Source organism: Sus scrofa, chromosome 3, assembly GCF_000003025.6.
Source record: "Sus scrofa isolate TJ Tabasco breed Duroc chromosome 3, Sscrofa11.1, whole genome shotgun sequence".
NCBI lineage: Eukaryota > Metazoa > Chordata > Mammalia > Artiodactyla > Suidae > Sus > Sus scrofa.
Genome location: NC_010445.4, coordinates 87,083,163 through 87,101,314, shown reverse-complemented (window position 1 = coordinate 87,101,314; position 18,152 = coordinate 87,083,163). Strand labels below are relative to the sequence as shown.

General features: G+C 36.8%; 1 protein-coding gene across 3 annotated transcripts in view; it reads left to right on the top strand.

Moving 5' to 3' along the window:
• ACYP2 (acylphosphatase 2) overlaps window positions 1-18,152 on the top strand; it is a 285,742-nt gene that overhangs the window by 130,062 nt on the left and 137,528 nt on the right. For all 3 annotated transcript variants that reach the window (XM_021088229.1, XM_021088228.1, XM_013992776.2), the window contains 2 exons: window positions 5,267-5,283; window positions 7,256-7,365. In XM_021088229.1, coding sequence (XP_020943888.1) covers window positions 5,281-5,283; window positions 7,256-7,365 — 113 coding nt within the window. In that variant the 5' untranslated portion in view covers window positions 5,267-5,280. The remainder of the gene's footprint in view (window positions 1-5,266; window positions 5,284-7,255; window positions 7,366-18,152) is intronic.

The following is an 18,152-nucleotide window of genomic DNA, read 5'->3' as shown; positions in this document are numbered from 1 at the left end:
GTATATAGTATATTATAGATAAACTCATGCACACAACACACCAAACTATATATTATCATTTAGGTAAATTAGTAAAGTTCTGCTAGAATCAACTCAGAATTCTTATGATTGTTTCCAGCTTTGAGTGCAGTAAATTTATCACCACTTTGAAATTAAACTTAAATTCTAATCAGTATGGTTGTATGTATATTTGTAATGTTAATAATGGATTATTATAGGAAATAAGACATTAAATATTTATCAGCTGGGGAGTTCCTGTTGTAGCTCAGTGGGTTGAGAACCTGGCTAGTATCCGTGAGGATGCAGTTTCGATTCCTTGCCTTGCTCAGTGGGTTAAAGATCTGGTGTTGCTGCAAGCTGTGGTGTAGGTTGCAGATGTGGCTCAGATCTGGTGTTGTTGTGGCTGTGGCATAGGCCAGCAGCTGTAGCTCTGATTTGACCCCTAGCCTGGAAACTTCCACATGCCACAGGTGCAGCCCTAAAAAGAAAAAAAAAATTATCAGCTATTTTCTCTTTCATTCATTCAACAACCATGTGCCAAGCTCTGGTCTAATACTAGGGACACATTAGTGGAAAAGACAGAGAAAATTCTGCCCCAGTAGAATTTACAGTGAAGACAGGAAATGAAAAAAAAGTAAACAAATAATACATAATAATATATGATAATTGGTGTCATGCATATCCAGGAGGTATATAGGGGTGCACCGCTGTTTTAGATAAATTGACCAGAGACTTTTTTTTCTGTGGAAATGACATTGGTGCAGATATATGAATGATGAGAAGGAACCAGCCATGAGAAGATGGGCGGAGAGCATTTCAGGCAGAGGGAATAGTAAATGCACAGGCCAGGAGGCAGAAATATGCTTGGCCTGTCAAGGGACGCAAAGGAGAAAAATTTGGCTGGAATGGAATGAACGAGGCGGGGGGTTCCTAAGAGATGAGATGAAACATTAGAAAGGGACCTGGAGGCTGTGGTAACCAGAATATATTTTATTTTGAGTATAATGGGGAGCCCACCAGAGGATTTTAAGCTGGAAAAGGAAGTTATTTGATTTTACTTAAGAAAATAAGACCACCTTGATGCTTTATGGAGACTAGACTGTAGGGGGCAGAACAAAACATAGGGAGACTAGTGACAGGGTTATTGCTATGGATTAGTTGAGAGATTGTGATAACTTGGACTAGGATATAGAAACATTACAATCTGTTTTTCTATAAACAGTTGAAACAGAATTAAGCTATTTTTAAGTTTGGGGCTAGAAATAATTGGTAAAATGAGTACAATGATTAGTTTTGAATATTTAACTCTGTGTGATATCCCAATAGGCCATAAACTTGATTTTGCACGTGCTCTTCCATCTGTAATGTTATTCCATTCTCATTATACTAAATTTTACTCATCATTGAAGTCTCAACTCTAAGATACATTTTCAGTAAGCCTGCTTTAAAATCACCTAAGACAGGATCATATTTTTGTCCCATGAAATCCCACTTGCATCCTGGTTTATGTATTTTACAACTCATAATTACTCTGTCTTATTTATTTAAAATTTTCTTTATTTTTATTTTTCCCCAGTTTTGTTGAGATATAATTGATGTACTGTATAAGTTTAAAATATACAACATAATGATTCAGCTTACATACATCATGAAATGACTCTCACAGTAAGTTTAGTGGACATCCATCATCTCATATAGACAAGAAAAGAAACAGAATTTTTTTTCCCTTGGGATGAGAACTCTAAGAATTGACTCTCTTAACGACTTTCATATGTTAATTATTTTTATCATGTTGTTCCTTACATCCCTAGCACTTATTTATCTTATAATTGGAAGTTTGTACCTGTTATGTTCAACTTTTTTTTTTTAGGGCCACACCTGCAGCATATGGAAGTTCCCATGCTAGGGATTGAATTTGAGGTGCAGCTGTTGGGCTATGCCACAGCCACAGCAACACCAGATCCAAGCTGCGTCTGCAACCTACACCACAGCTCACTGCAACGTGTATCCTTAACCCACTGATCAAGGCCAGGTACTGAACCCGTGTCCTCACAATGCTAGTCAGGTTTGTTAACCACTGAGCCACGAGGGAATTCCCCCTTCTACGTTTTAATTGCCAGTTTACTTGTCTATCTTCCCCACTACACTGCAAACTCCTAGATAGCAGGGATGGTCTTATTTACTCATCTCTTTCTCTGCTTTTATTTATTTATTTATTTATTGTCTTTCTGCCTTTTCTAGGGCCGCTCCCATGGCATATGGAGGTTCCCAGGCTAGGGGTTGAATCGGAGCTGTAGCTGCCAGCCTATGCCAGAGCCACAGCAACTCGGTATCTGAGCCGCGTCTGTGACCTACACCACAGCTCACAGCAACGCTGGATCCTTAACCCACTGAGCAAGGACAGGGACCGAACTCAAAACCTCATGGTTCCTGGTCTGATTCGTTAACCACTGCGCCATGATGGGAACTCCTCATTCTCTGCTTTTAGAATTAGACAGTTAATGAATATTTGTTAAGTGAACAATCAAAAAGTCCAATAGTGTGCTTATTAGATATTTGAGTTACCTGATTCTTAGATTATGTCTGTGTGAGTAAAATATTTCATAGACTGAAGTGGGTGATTTCCTTGACCTTGCAGTATGTTGGATACCTCTTTAAACAATTCCTCAAAGCATGTCACCTTAAGCAAATGGCCTTTCTGTCATCAGTAAATAGATGGTGGAAGGGCTGCTGGGGATTATAAAATGTTGCAAGGATGTTGCTCTTCACATGGGGTAGGGGTGGGGGTGGGGTAGTGGTTGGAAGTGGGCAGCATGTTGTAAACCTCCCTTTCTGGCAGCCCTCCTATTTCTCCTAGCAAGTGGTAGGGGTGGAGGGAGCTGTCTAAAGAACAGGCTGCCTGGCCTGCTGCAACACCAAGTCCAGTTAGAGTGCAGCTCTGGTTTTATTTTTTCCGTTTCATTGTCATTGTCCATAGTTTCTTTCATGTAGTGCCGCTGACTTGTAAAAATAGCTGAGGCAATATTGATATGCAACATATGATTTATTACCAACACGAACGGGAACAGCATCAATGGGAAATGCATCAGATCTGTACTACCCTAGATTTGAGTTTTGAGTTTTCCCGTTTGTGATGCAATTCTTGACCTGAAATATAAATCCTTTTCAAAACTTTCCCAGACCTCCCTTTAAGGTAGAGCCACTTTTCAAAACTTTCCCAGACCTCCCTTTAAGGTAGAGCCAACCATTGATTCTGATCTTTCTACTCCTGTATCACCTGGAGAGAGTGTGTTAAACTTGGGTTTCTGGACTCAACCTGCAGAGTTTCTGTTTCTTTAGGTCTGGGGAGAATCCTGATAATGCAGTTTTCTAAAAAACTCTCAGGTGATATTGGTGCCTCTAAGTCATGGACCACTCTTTGAATTTGAAAGAGGTGAACCATATGTTTCCATTTCTGTTTCCATCAGTTGCATGTGCTTTTTTTTTTTTTTTTTGTTCTTTTAGGGCCACACCCAAGGCATATGGAAGTTCTGTATGGGTTAAGGGTCGAATCGGAGCTACAGCTGCTGGCCTACACTAGCCACAGCAACGTGAGGTCTGAGCCAAGTCTGTGATGTACACTACAGCTCAGGGCAATGCTGGATCCTTAAGCCACTGAGTGAGGCCAGGGATCAAACCCACATCCTCATGGATGATAGTCAGATTTGTTTCTGCTGAGCCATGACTGGAACTCTCTTATGTGCTTTCTTTTTTTTTTTTTTTTTTTTGTCTGTCTTTTTAGGGCCGCACCCGCGGCATATGGAGGTTCCCAGAGCCACAGCAATGCCAGATCTGAACCACGTCTGCAACCCACACCACAGCTCATGGCAATGTCAGATCCTTAACCCACTGAATGAGGCCAGGGATCAAACCTGAAAGTTCATGGTTCCTACTGGGATTCATTTCCACTGCTCTAGGACGGGAACTGCCTCATGTGCTTTCTTAATGTGAACATCATTTGGGATCGTTCACTGTTGAGGAACTCAAGAAGGGAATATTACAATATGCCTGGACCCAAACCTTCAGCTCTTAGTCAGCATCTTCTGGGATTCCCTCACTTTTAGGATAAAAGGACCTCACCCTTCTCCACAATTCAGCCTGTTTCATCTCTCTCTTCTACATGGTCTGGTTGACCTGAAGCATCTTTTAAATTTTCTGCCCATTCCTTCTATATTACTAACTCATGTCTTTCCTTCCATCTCTATAACATATTGCCTTTCTGAGTCCCCTTCAGGTCAATACTTTCTCCTCATCATTCCTCCACATTTTATAGACATCTTCTAAAATATTTTTCTAGGCCCTTAAAAATTTCATTCATGATACTATCCTGTCTTTATTGCCTTCACTACTCTTCCTTCGTATTCATTTGGTTCCACAACACACTGCCATCGGAAACAAATGATGTTCCTTCTTATTATAAATCTGCTTATGAAACTGCGTAAAATTACCTAAGCCACTGATCTCTTCTGTATCCTCTTAACCAGGCTCCATTGCTGTTTGGAGAAGCTGTCTTTTGACCTCCTTGAGATTGGTTTGATCTTTTCCCCTGGGATTTGCCAATGTATTTTTTTCCCTTAATTAAAAAACATTGAGGTATAATTTACATTCGGTAACATTCACCCTTTTTAGTATACAGTGCGTTTTGATAAATGCATGCAGTCATGTAACCATCACTGCCACTACCACAACTGAGACAGAGAACAGTCCAATCACCCCCCCCAAAAGTTCCCTTGAGCTCCTTTCCAGCTCGCCTTTCCTTCCTACACCCAGCTGTTGGCAATCATGGATCAATTGCCTTTTCTAGGTTGTGGAATTAAAATTAAAATAGAAATGTTTTGTTACATTTAAACTTGAATTTAGTCCTTGTATTTAAAGAAGACATTCTAAAAGCTGAGGGTGAGTAAATTTTATGCCAACATACTCAACTGTTCTAGGAGTGAATATTTTGTTTTATTTAAAATTTTAAAATAGAATGAATATGCAGTTTGGCATTTAATTATACTTTGGTTTCAGAATATTATTCTTTTTCTCCAAAAATAATCTTCCCTGTCTCTTTTTGTTTTAAAAGAAAAGAATTAAAAAACTGCTTTCTGAATATATTCAGATATTAAAGATTTTGTTCATTTCATTTACTATTTAATAAATGAGATGAAAGTTAAGTCAGGAAATATATAACTTTTTAAAAGGTGGAAAAGCTGACATTTCTTTTCATCTTTCTCTTATACAGGTGTTTGCTTCAGAATGGTAAGTCAATACAATCTGCTTGTTAGTTTCTGTCATTGCCTCCCACTGTTATTTCTAGTTACAGACCAGTTTTCTACTTAGTGCTGATCTATTGCTTATTTCCTGTCCTGAACAGCAAATGAAGAAATATTTTATTTCTTTCAAATTACTGGTTGAGATTTTTATTAAGGACGTCTTTTAAAAGTAGTCTATCAAAAACATTACAGCCATCTTAGTTTTTTGTTAATATTTCTATGAATTTTAGAAGTACCTCTCTTGGGGGTGATCTAATTAAACATTTTGATTAGGTATATTTAATACCAAGTATGGGATCTTCCACTTGTTCTGGATGGAGGAATCCCTCAGTCAAGGGTACCTATCTTTTATTTTTCCCTATGACTGCATCCATGGCATATAGAAGTTCCTGGGCCAGGAATTGAATCCTAGCCATAACTGCGACCTATACTAAAGCAGCAACACCGGATCCTTTAACCTACTCTGCTGGGCAGGCATCAAACCCTCACCTCTGCAGCGACCTGAGCACCTACAGTCAGATTCTTGACCCACTGTGCTACAGTGGGAACTCCTAGGGTACATACACATCTTGAATTGCAAAATGAGAAACAACCATGTGGCATGAGGAAGTGGTTTGTAGGTTTTTAAAAGTTAAAACTCCTTGTTACTTTTAAAATCTTTGAAGTAGTTATTTATTTAAAAATGCTTAAAAAACATCTATTTTAAAAGTATAGTACTCCTTCCCTAAAAGTTAAATGTGGTGTATTCTAACCTACTAGCTGACGTGGGAGTCACTAGCTAGGTTTCTGTTTCTGATCCCTGAGGGTTCTAATAGGTTCCCTCAAATCAAGTCTGTGCATTTTGAGATAGTCCCATCCCCTCAAGTTCAGCTTTTCTCCTTTTCCATAATCTGTGAAGGCTTGACTTATTTTCAGAACCAGCCCTTCCATCAGTTCTAGCTGTAATCGTCTTGGTTTGTGTTGCTTCATTTAGTTGGGGATGTGGAGTGTAGAATTGGTCACCCTGGCCTTCAAACAGGAGAAGAGCACGTTTCTAAAAAGTGCTTGCAGACTGGATCCATAGAGTTTTAGTATGTTTAGTGGTTTAAAGTCATTCAAAATCAAAATGTAGCAGGGTTTTCATTTGCCAGTAGCATAACTGAATTTGCAAATGGGAAAAGGAATTTTAAATTAAGAATAATAGGAGAAATCAATGTACTCTTAGTCAGAACATTTGCGTGGCAAGTCCAGAGCCAACAGAAACATTGGAATCTTTTAATCCAATACTTTTTATTGATAATAATTGGATTTTTTTTCTCAGTGATTGAGAATCTTGTTGTGATCATCCTTTGGAACCCAGACTGACAATGTAATTTAGCACTGGCAGGCATGAGGGCAATACAACTGAATTTTATGGATCTCAAAACACATCAGTGAAACTATTATCTGAAATACTTCCCACTATCTGTTTATTTTCTCATGATGTGCTGGTCTTTACTGAAAGTAGAATTTAATGAATTTAATGGTATTTTTAATGAAAAATACCATTTAAATGAATACCATTTAAATGAAAGTTCTTGTAAATACAGATACTACCATACAATACTTTAGGGAAAAAAATGATCAGCTTAGTATTTTTTGAATGTTAGAATCAAGCATGTTATAAATTCAGACTTAAAAAATTTTTTTTTTTGCTTTCTAGGTCCACATCTGTGGCATATGGATATTCCCAAGCTATGGGTTGAATTAGAGCTGCAGCTACCAGCCTATACCACAGCCACAGCAATGCCAGACCTTAGGTGCGTCTGCAACCTACACCACAGCTCACAGCAAACTCAGATCCCCTACTCACTGATGGAGGCCAGGGATTAAACCCACATCCTCATGGCTACCAGTCAGGTTCATTTCTGCTGAGCCATAATGGGAACTCCCTAAATTCTCACTTTTGATTCTTCTCTCTTGTTTTCTCCTGAAACCAGTACACTGAAGATGAAGCTAGGAAAATAGGAGTGGTTGGCTGGGTGAAGAATACCAGCAAAGGCACTGTGACAGGCCAAGTGCAAGGCCCTGAAGAGAAAGTCAATTCCATGTAAGTAAAAAGGCTAATAACCCATGCATGCAATTTATGAGCCTATTCCAATGTTTGGTTGGAAAGTAAGAATAGAATTGATGGACCAAATTCAGTTTGTAGATTATCATTGAATCATCATGCTTTTAGGCAGACCAGCAAAGAAATTCTGAGAGTTGAGAGTGGAATTTCTACCTTTAGGAATGGATTTCTCACGTGGGCAGGCCATCAAAAAGAGCAATAGCATCACTCTCCAATTTGTATGAATTGTGTTCTATCCTCCAGGTATTTCTTGTTTAAAGTGGTTGTGATAGAAGCATAGTGCTTTACAGTGGTTCTTGAAGTTCTTAAAGAGCTTGAAGGGCAAAACGTTTGCCACTTCCTTTTTACTAATTATCTCATTTACCTAAATGTAGTTTTATTTGTACTGTTAATGAAAGTGTGTTTGGTAAGCTATATAGTTACCATGATATTAGTCTTACTGTGCAAAGGAGACCAGATTCAGTAATAAGGGGAAAAAGTGCCTTATGTATGTTCACAATGTCATTTTCAAAGACTTTTATCTTTTCAGCTTCCTAATTTCCACTGCTCTCTGTAGTTGTTTTTTTAATAAAAAAATAGCTACTATTTATTGAACATTTGCAACATGTTAGGTAATAGGCTAAATGCTTTTTATGGATTATCTCGTTTAATCTTCACAATGGATCTCATGAGGTAGGTACTAATTAATACCTATATTATTTTGTTACTTTTTGTAGTTCATCTTTGTTTACTTAATTTTTTAGACTTCAAAAGCAATAGATTTTTCATGTAATAAGTGAAGTAATAAAATGCAGAGCAGTATAAAAGCTAAGCTAGTAATTGGACCCTCCTCTCTACTTCTCTCCCCTTTATGTAACCTGGGCCAGTGGCTTTATGAATCCTTTCCAAACTTTCTTTTTCACTTAAAATATTTAATTATGCATTTATAATTAGGGTTTGCTTTTACCGAAATAGAATACTTTATGAATATTTTCCTGTAACTAGTTTTTTTTGCTTTGTGGACATTCAACACCCAGGTAATATGAAACTACCAACTCCTTATTTTTCCTAATTTCTTTATGTAGAGGTACATATTTGCATTTGTGTGTAAAATCCTACCCCAGCTTGAAAAATGGGGTCTGAAATTCAGTTTCATAAAATAGGGGATAATAGTTAATGGAAAAGTCATATTTTTCAGTAGGATGGTCACAAAATGCACAAATGAGAGGACCATAGGAGTTATTTATACAGAACTAATAGTTCAATGGATGAGAAATGCCAGATGACTATGAAAGAGTTTGGTTGTGGGGACCACATGCAGGATGGATGCTCATGCCGATCACGTTATATCCTAATCCATGTCATAGCAAGTTTTTGATTAATTTTAACATCACTGTAATCATATGTTTTGCCCCCTTTTCCTTTCCAACCTTTGCACATCCCTCTTCGCTGCTGCACTGCCAGTCATCTGTTAGCAACCTGTGTGTGTTTCCTTCTATATTTGTCTCCATGTTTGCTTACACACACACACACACACACACACACACACACACACACACACAGAGTCTTGGATGCGTGTCTATTTGGGGGTATTATTCGGTGTTTTGTTTTTAAAAATGGGACCACGATATATGTACATCTTCCCATCTTACTTTTATTATTCAAAAATACATCCAGGAAAATCCAAGTCAAATGGTATAGCTCTAACTCATTCTTTTTAATGACTGCTTGATATTCCACAGTTTATTTTTTTTTTAAATTGTATTTTTATTTTTTTTACATATATACATTCTTTTTTCTCACATTATCATGCTTCATCACAAGTGACCATACATAGTTTCCAGAGCTATACAGCCGGATCCCATTGCTTATCCATTGAAAACGCTATAGTTTGCATCTATTAACCCCAAATTCCCAGTCCCTCCTACTCCTTCCTCCTCCCTCTTGGCAACCACAGGTCTGTTCTTCATGTCCATGATTTTCTTTTCTGATTCCACAGTTTAAATGTATAACTATTTACTCCCTTATTTCTGGGAATTCATTTTCTCACTTTTTGTTTTTTCCACAATAAGAGCAATGCTGTAATAAACATTTTAGTGGTGATTTTATTTTTATGGGATAGATTTCCAGGACTGCGATTTGTTGGTTGAAGTGTCTGTGTACTTTTAACGTGAAAATATTTGCCCAACTGCTTTTCAGAACAGCTGTAAACAATTTAATTTTTTTTTCTCTTCATCCTGTTGGCATTTGGTACTGTTGCTCTCTCATTTTTCTTTTATCGGATTGGATGTAGAGTGGTGTATTTTTTTTAACTATAATTTTCATTCCTCTAATTACTAGTTAGTTGAAGCATCTTTGTGCTCTGTGGATTTGTTCTCATGGATTCCCATTTCACATTCTTTACCAATTTTCCCACTGGATTGCTTGTCTCTTGCCAGTTTTTAAAAGCACTTTGTATACTGGTGACAACTGTTAACTCATCTGTTATCTCTTTTGCAAGTATTTCCCCAAACCTATCATTTGCCTATTGGTTTTGTTTATGACAGCTTTTGCAACATAAATTGTTTTTCATTTTTATAAACTCATGTGGCTATCTTTTCTTTCTGGTTAAAAACAGATTGTAAGTGTTGTTTCCCAGCTTTTCTTCTTATTTTTTGATGTTTTATTTATTACATTAGGAATCTACTCCATCTGGAATTTGTTTTTTATTTCTAATATGAGACTGGGGACTATCTTCTACCAAATAGGTAGCCAGTTGTGCCAGCATCATTTATTAAACAGTCACCCTTTCCTCATTGAGTTGAAATATGTTTTTGTCATATTAAAATCTCATATAAACTGAATTTTATTTCTGGATTCTCTATTCTAGTCTGCAGATTGATTTATCTATTCCTAAACTAAGACTTTGTATTGATTTAATTACAGTGGCTTTATAGTACATTTTCTTTACCTATTCTTTTTCATTCATTTATTTGCTTTCTTGGACATTTATTTTCTCTCTAAACTTTAAGATACTTTTGTCATTTAATTGGAATTCTATTTTTTAAAAAACTTCCCTAATTGTTTTTACGAATACGTTATTGAAATAAACCTTGTTTTTTTTTATTTTTTTATTTTTTTTATCTTTTTGTCATTTCTTGGGCCGCTCCTGTGGCATATGGAGGTCCCAGGCTAGGGGTCTAATTGGAGCTGTAGCTGCCAGCCTACGCCAGAGCCACAGCAACGCAGACTCCGAGCCGCGTCTGCAACCTACACCACAGTTCAAGGCAACGCCGGATCGTTAACCCACTGAGCAAGGGCAGAGATCGAACCCGCAACCTCCTGGTTCCTAGTCGGATTCGTTAACCGCTGTGCCACCACGGGAACTCCAACCTTGTTTTTAAAAACAGTTTTAGAATTAGAGAAAAATTGGGATTGGGAAGATAGTACAGAGAGTTTCTGAATACTCACCATTTCCCCTATTAACACTTTACGTTAGTATACATATTTTACAATTAATGAACCAATATTGATGCCTTAGCATTAACTAAAGTCCATAGTTTATTCAGATTTCCTCGGCTTTTACTTACTGTCTTTTTTCTCTTTTAGGAATCCATATTTTACTTGTCTTTTAATTGCACATTTTCAGATATTAAGAGAATTGACATTAAATCTTCCCATCTAAGAATATGGACGTATTTCATTTGCTCAGATTTTAAAATTTATCCTTTAATGTGATCTTATGGTTGTTGTCATATATGTGTTATACTTCTTGCTGAATTTATTCCTAAAGATTTGTCTTAGTTTGGGCTACTGTAACAATGTATCATAGACAGGGTAGTTTATAAGCAACAGGAATTCTTGCAGTTATGAAGGCTGCAAGTGCAAGTTCGGGGTGTCAGCAGGGCAAGGTTTGGTGAAGGCCCTTTTCTAGATTGCGGACTGCTGACTTATTGTATCCTACATGGTGCAAAGAGAGCCAGCTTTCTGGCCTATTCTTATAAGGGTTATCTCATTATCTCATTATTTCTTATCCAGTTGTTCTAGGGTTTCCAATTTTAATTTATCATTAAAAAAAAAGCCTCTCTTGTATTTGTGTTTATTTCTTCTTTGAAAATTCCTAGTCATATACAGATTTATTCTCTCCTTGTTTTTCCTTAATCAGTCTCAGAGGAAATTTGTCTATTTCCTTGGGATATCTTAACTTTTGGATTTATTGATCATTTTTACTTTTTTGGTTTTCTACTTCATTAATTTCAGCTTGTTGGTGTTTTTTTTTTTTTTGGATTGTGCCTGTGGCATGTGGAAGTTTCCCGGCCAGGGATCAAACCCAGGCCACAGCAGCAAGCCAAGCTGCTGCAGTGACAAGGCCTTATCCTTAGCCTGCTGTGCCACAAGGGAACTTCTCAACTTTTATCTTATTTCCTCTTTTTTATTTCTTTGTTGCTTGGTCTCTACATCTTCAATGTGAGTGGTAGTTGTCTTTAGTTTTAGTCTTTTTATGTTAATGATAGTGATTAGCCATTTCCCCCTGAACACTGCTTTTGGTTTGTTCTATAGGTTTTGGTGAAAAGTATTCTTTTCATTGCTTTCTGGGTAGTTTGTAATTTCATGTTTTATTTCTCTTTGAGAAAATATCCAATGGTGTTTTGGTTATGTTTTTTTTAAGTTTCCAGTGGTTATGGTTTTTTTAGTCACTTTTTATAACATTTCGATTTTTATTTGATTATGATCTGAGATGGGGCCTAGATCTCTACTTTAAAAAAATTGTTAAATTCTTATGATAACATGATTTATTTTGGATAGATCAGTTAGGATGGGTGATGCAATTAGGATGTTTTAGGCTGCAAGTAAGAGAGAGTCTGATTAAAAGTGGCTTAATGAAGGGCCTGATTTTTCTCACTTTCCAAAAAGACCAGGGCAGGTAGTTCCAGAGTTGGTTCAATGGCTCCATTTTGTTAGGACTCTAGGGTCAGTTTTTCTGGGGACCCTCTTGGCTTTCTATCCCTTTTGCTTGCCTGCAAATCCTTCACACCCTCATAGGATCAATTCAGAGGCAGGAAGAATGTGAGGCTTTTTCATCATACAGCTTTCTCTTCTCGTGGAGGAAATTCTTAGAAGACTCTGGCATATTTCGCTACAGGTCCCACTGGACAAAGCAAGGTCTCAGGCCTATGCCTGGCTTCAAGTGATGTTAGGGAAGTATCTGGCATTTTTAGCTTTCTTCCTAACAAGTGGGATTTGGTATCAAGAAGGAAGAGAAAGAGGAATGGCTGCTTGGGAGATATGCAACAATATTTACTGTAAAAGAGACCTTAAAAGAAGGTATATTCTCTTTCTAAGGCATATGAGATTTCATATATACATATATATATAAAATAACATATATATTAAATATATATAGAACATATATAAAATATATAGGTATATATACATATTTGAGTGTGTTTATTATGTTATTCAGTTCCATTTTTTGACAACTAAATGAACTTATTGTGAAAGTGGTATATCGAAGTCTTTCTACATATGTTTTCAAGTTATTGCAATTTAATTTTTCTTTGCATTTCTTGCTATTGTGTTGTTTGATACATACAAATTTATGGCTTGTGTAGTCTTCATAAACAGTACCTTTTTTCATTACATAGTGTTTGTCTTTATACATTTTAATGCTTTTAAATTTAATTTCTACCTTGCTACTCCTTCTTTTAAATGTACATTTCGCTTATATTTCTATGCTTACCTTTATATTTTTATCCATTCTTGATCATTTTAAGGGTACTTTTTGTAAACAACATATAGCTATGTTTGGTTGTTTAACACATTTTGAAAATTTTTTTCTTTTAATGTCAGAATTCAGTCTCTTCACATTTAGTGTAACAATTACTTTGAACTACTAATTTGGTTTCTTCATATTTTGGTATAATCATAGTTTGTAACAATTTTATTCTTCTGTAGTACTTTACTACTATTATTTTTAGTTTTAAGCATCAATGCACTGGTATTTTTTTTTATAGTGTACTATAACACATATATAGAGTAATGCATCACATATAATTATATGGGTTGATGAATTAGTATTAAGCAAATATCTTTCTCCTGCAATTTCAAGTGTCCATGGATCATTTGCATGAGCCTGATTCTGGATTCTGTATTCACTTTCATTTGTTTGTCTATTCTTGCACCAATACCATGACCTGTTAATTCTTGTAGCCTTATGGGTCACCATGCTGTAGAGTAGGAAAAAAAAATGAAAGGTAAAAAAAATAAATAAAGGAAGCAAAGAGAAAAAAAAAAACCTATCTGTGTCATGTTTAATAACATCACAGATTATCTTGAAAAAAAATTATTGTAGCCTTATCATAAGTCCTAGCATATGGTAGGCAAGTTATTCTAACTTATATTCTTCATCAATATAGTGTGGCTATTCCAGTACCTTTCATTACCATGTAACTTATAGATCAATTTGTCGAGTTCTACAAAATAACCTGTTGACTTTTGACTGGGACTGGATTAAGTGTATTGGTAAATTTAGGGAGAATTTATGTCATAAATGTGATAAATCTCATTTATTTTGTTCTTCTTTAATACTCTTAATAGTGTTTTATAATTTTCTGCAAAAAAGTTCTTGTGTATTTATTTGCTCCCAAGGCATTTGATAGTTTTTTGTTTTTGTTTTTGTCTTTTGTCCTTTTTAGGGCGCACCTGCGGCATATGGAAGTTCCCAGGCTAGGGGTCCAATTGGAGCTGTTGCTGCTGGCCTACACCACAGCCACAGCAATGCCAGATCTGAGCTGCATCTGCAACCTACACCACAGCTCATGGCAATGCAGGATCCTTAATTCACTGAGCGAGGCCAGGGATTGAACCCACAACGTCATAGTTCCTAGTTGGATTCCTTTCTGCTGAGCCACTATGGGAACTCCATAGTTTTTTTTTTTCTATACAGGTGTTCCTTATATTATGTACAATGTATCAAATGTTACACAATAAAATTCTGTAAGTGAAAATAAAAGCAAGACTTACAAAATAGAATAACAAAATATGTAAAGTTAAATCCAAAAGAAGAACTACGGTTGGGGTGTTATAATTTTAATTACTGGAATGTTCATTCTGGGTATTTTTTAATTTCCTCTTTGATTTCTTCAGTGATCCATTGTTTGTTTAGTAGCATGTTGTTTAGTCTCTATGTGTTTGTGTTTTTGCAGGTTTTTTCTTGTTGTTGATTTCCTGTTGTATAGCGTTGTGGCTGGAAAAGTTGCTTGATATAATTTCAGTTTTCTTAAAGTTAATGAGGCTTGATTTGTATCCCAGGATGTGATTAGTCTTAGAGAATGTTCCATGTGCACTTGAGAAGAATTCTGTTGTTTTTGGATGGAATGTCCTATAAATATCTAAGTCCATCTGGTCTAATGCTTCATTCAGGGCCTGTGTTTCCTTATTGATTTTCTGTCTGGATGATCTGTCCATTGCTGTAAGTGGGGTGTTAAACTCCCCCACTATTATTGTGTTGTTGATTTTTCCTTTTAAGGTTGTTAGCAGTTGCTTTATATATTGTGGCAATCCTATGTTGGGTGCATAGATATTTAAAATTGTTATATCTTCTTCTTGGGTTGATCCTTTGATCATTATGTAGTGACCTTCCTTGTCTCTTAAAATATTCTTCATTTTAAAGTCTATTTTGTCTAATATGAGTATTGCTACTCCACCTTTCTTTTGATTCCCATTTGCATGGAATATTTTCATCCATCCTGTCACTTTCAGTTTGTATGTGTCCCTAGAAGTGAAGTGGGTCTCTTGAAGACAGCATGTATATGGGTCTTGTTTTTGTGTCCATTCAGCCAGTCTACATCTTTTGGTTGGGTGTTTAGTCCATTTAACATTTAAGGTAATTATTGATATGTGTGTTCTTATTGCTATTTTATTAATTGCTTTGGATTTGTTTTCATTGCTCTTTTTTCTTCCCTTCTCTTGTTCTCTCCTCTTGTGGTTTGATGACTATCTTTAATGTTGTATTTGAGTTGATTTTTTTAATTTGTTTGTGTATCAGTTGTAGATTTTTGGTTTGCAGTTACCCTGAGCTTTTGATATAGGAGTCTATATATATATATATGAGATTGTTTTAAGTTGTTGGTCTCTTAATTGCAAGTGCATCTCCAGTGTCCTGCATTTGCACCCTCCTCTTCTCACAATTTCAGACTTTGGTAGCATAATTGTGCATGGATATTTCTTATCTTTACTGTATATATGCCTTTACTGGTGAGCCTTGTCATTTGCGGTATTTTTGTTTCTGGTTGTGGCCTTTTCTTTTCTGCCTAGAGCAATTCCTTTAGTATTTGTTGTAAAGCTGGTTTAGTGTTGCTGAATTCTCTTAGCTTTTGCTTATCTGTAAAGCTTTTGATTTCCCCTTCAAATCTGAATGAGAGCCTTGCTAGGTAAAGTAATCTTGGTTGGAGGTTTTTTTTCCTTTCATCACATTAAGTATATCATGCCACTCCCTTCTGGTCTGCAATAACCTTATTGGGGTTCCCTTGTATGTTGTTTGTTTCTTTTCCCTAGCTGCTTTCAATATTTTCTCTTTGTATTTAATTTTGGTCAGTTTGATTAATATGTGTCTTGGGGTATTTCTCCTTGGGTTTATTTTATGTGCACTCATTGCACTTCCTGGATTTGAGTGAGTGGTTCCTTTCCCATGTTAGGGAATTTTTCAGCTATTATCTCTTTGAATATTTTTCTGTCCCTTTCTCTCTTCTTCTGGCACCCCTATAATATGGATGTTGGTTCTTTTACTGTTGTCCCAGAGTTCTCTGAGACTCCCTTCATTTGTTTTCAATCTTTTTTCTCCTTTCTGTTCCACATCCATGATTTCCACTAGTCTGTCCTCCACCTTGCTTATTTCTTCTGCCTCGTGTATTCTGCTGTTGGTTGCTTCTAATGAATTTTTTATTTCAGTTATTGTATTTTGGATCTCTTCTTGCTTAAGTTTTATATCTTGTATTTCTTTGCTCAGTGTTTCTTTTAAATTATCTGTCTTTGCCTCCAGTTTATTTCCAATGTCTTGCATCATCTTTGGCATCAACAGTCTAAAGTCTTTTTCCTGGGGGCTGATAATCTCCTGTTCACTTAGCTTTTTTTCTGGGTTTTTTTCCTTTCTCCCTTATCTGAGTTATGGTTCTCTGTCTTTTCATTTTTATAGGTTTTTGGTGTGGTAACCTTTTTGCAGACAATAGAGTTGTAACCTCTCTTACTTCTGGTGTCTGCCCCCCTTGTGGCTGATATGGGGGCTTGCTGTAGGCTTCCTAATGGAAGGGACTGTTGCCTGCCCACTTGTAGGTGGGGCTGATTCCTATCCCTCTTGTGGGTGGGGCTTTGTCTCTGGATGAGATTAGAGGCAGCTGTGTGCCTTGGGAGTCTTTTACTGATGGGTGGTGCTGTGATCCCTCCTGGATTATTGTATGGCCTGGGGCTTCTCAGTACTGATGGGTGGGGCCAGGTTTTCCCAAAAGGGGCACCTCCAGAGAAAGGCATGCTGATGAATATTTCCAAGAGCTTTGCTTCCAATTTTCTTCCCCCACAACAAGCCACATTCACCCCTGTTTTCCCAGGAGATCCTCCAAGAACTGCAGAAAGGTCCAACCTAGATTCCTGTGGAAACTTTGCTTTGCCCTGGGACCCAGTGCACATGAAAGTCTGTGTGCACCCTTCAAGAATGGGGTCTCCATTTCCCCCAGTCCCGCGGAGCTCCTGCACACTAGCCCCACTGGCCTTTAATGCCAGATGCTCCAAGGGCTCTTTCTCCCAGTGCCAGATCTCCAGGCATGGGAGTTTGATGTGGAGCTCAGAACTCTCACTCCTGTAGCTGAGTCTCTGTGATACAGTTACTTTCCAGTCTGTGGGGCTTCCCACCCAGGAGGTATGGGGTTGCTTATATCACGTAATTGCCCCTTCTACCTCTTGATGTGTCCTCCTCTTTGTATTCTGTAGTAGGATATCTTTTTGAAAGTTTCCACTACATTTGGTTGAAGGTTGCTCACCATTTGGTTGTAATTTTGTTGTTTTTATGAGGGAAGTTGAGCTCCAGTGGTATTTGATAGTTTTGATGCTACTATAAATGCTATCTTTTAAGCTCTTTCTTATTTATTGCTGATATATAGAAATACAATTGAGTATGTATTGCCTCATTTCCAACGACTTTTCTAGACTTATTTGTTGAGTCTAACAATTTGCTTAAAGATTCTTTTGAGTTTTATGTGTATATCATTGACAATATTGAGAGTTTTATTTTTTCCTTTCATATTCTTTCACTTTTTATTTCTTTATTGCTAACTACACTGGTTAGGACTTCAAGTACAATACTGAACAGAAGTAATTGTGATAGTCCACATCCATGTCTTGTTACTAATCTCAAGCTTTCAACATTTTACTCTTAAATAGTGTTCTTGGTATAAGCTTTTTTGGTAGATACTCTTTATAGGGTTATTAAAATTTCTTCTACTTTTAAAATCACAAATGGATACTGAATCCTATCAATACTTTCTCTGTATTGATTAAAATTTTGATATAATTTTTATTTATTCTGTTATTGGGAGAAGTTATTATTATTATTTTTTGCTTTCTAGGGCCACACCCATGGCATATAGAAATTCTCAGGCTAGGGGTTTTATAGGAGCCACAGCTGCCGACCTACACCACAGCCACAGCAACATGGGGTCTGAGCGGTGTCTGCTGCCTACACCACAGATCACGGCAATGCTGGATCTCTGAACAACTGAGCAAGGCCAGGGATCAAACCCACATCCTCATGATACCAG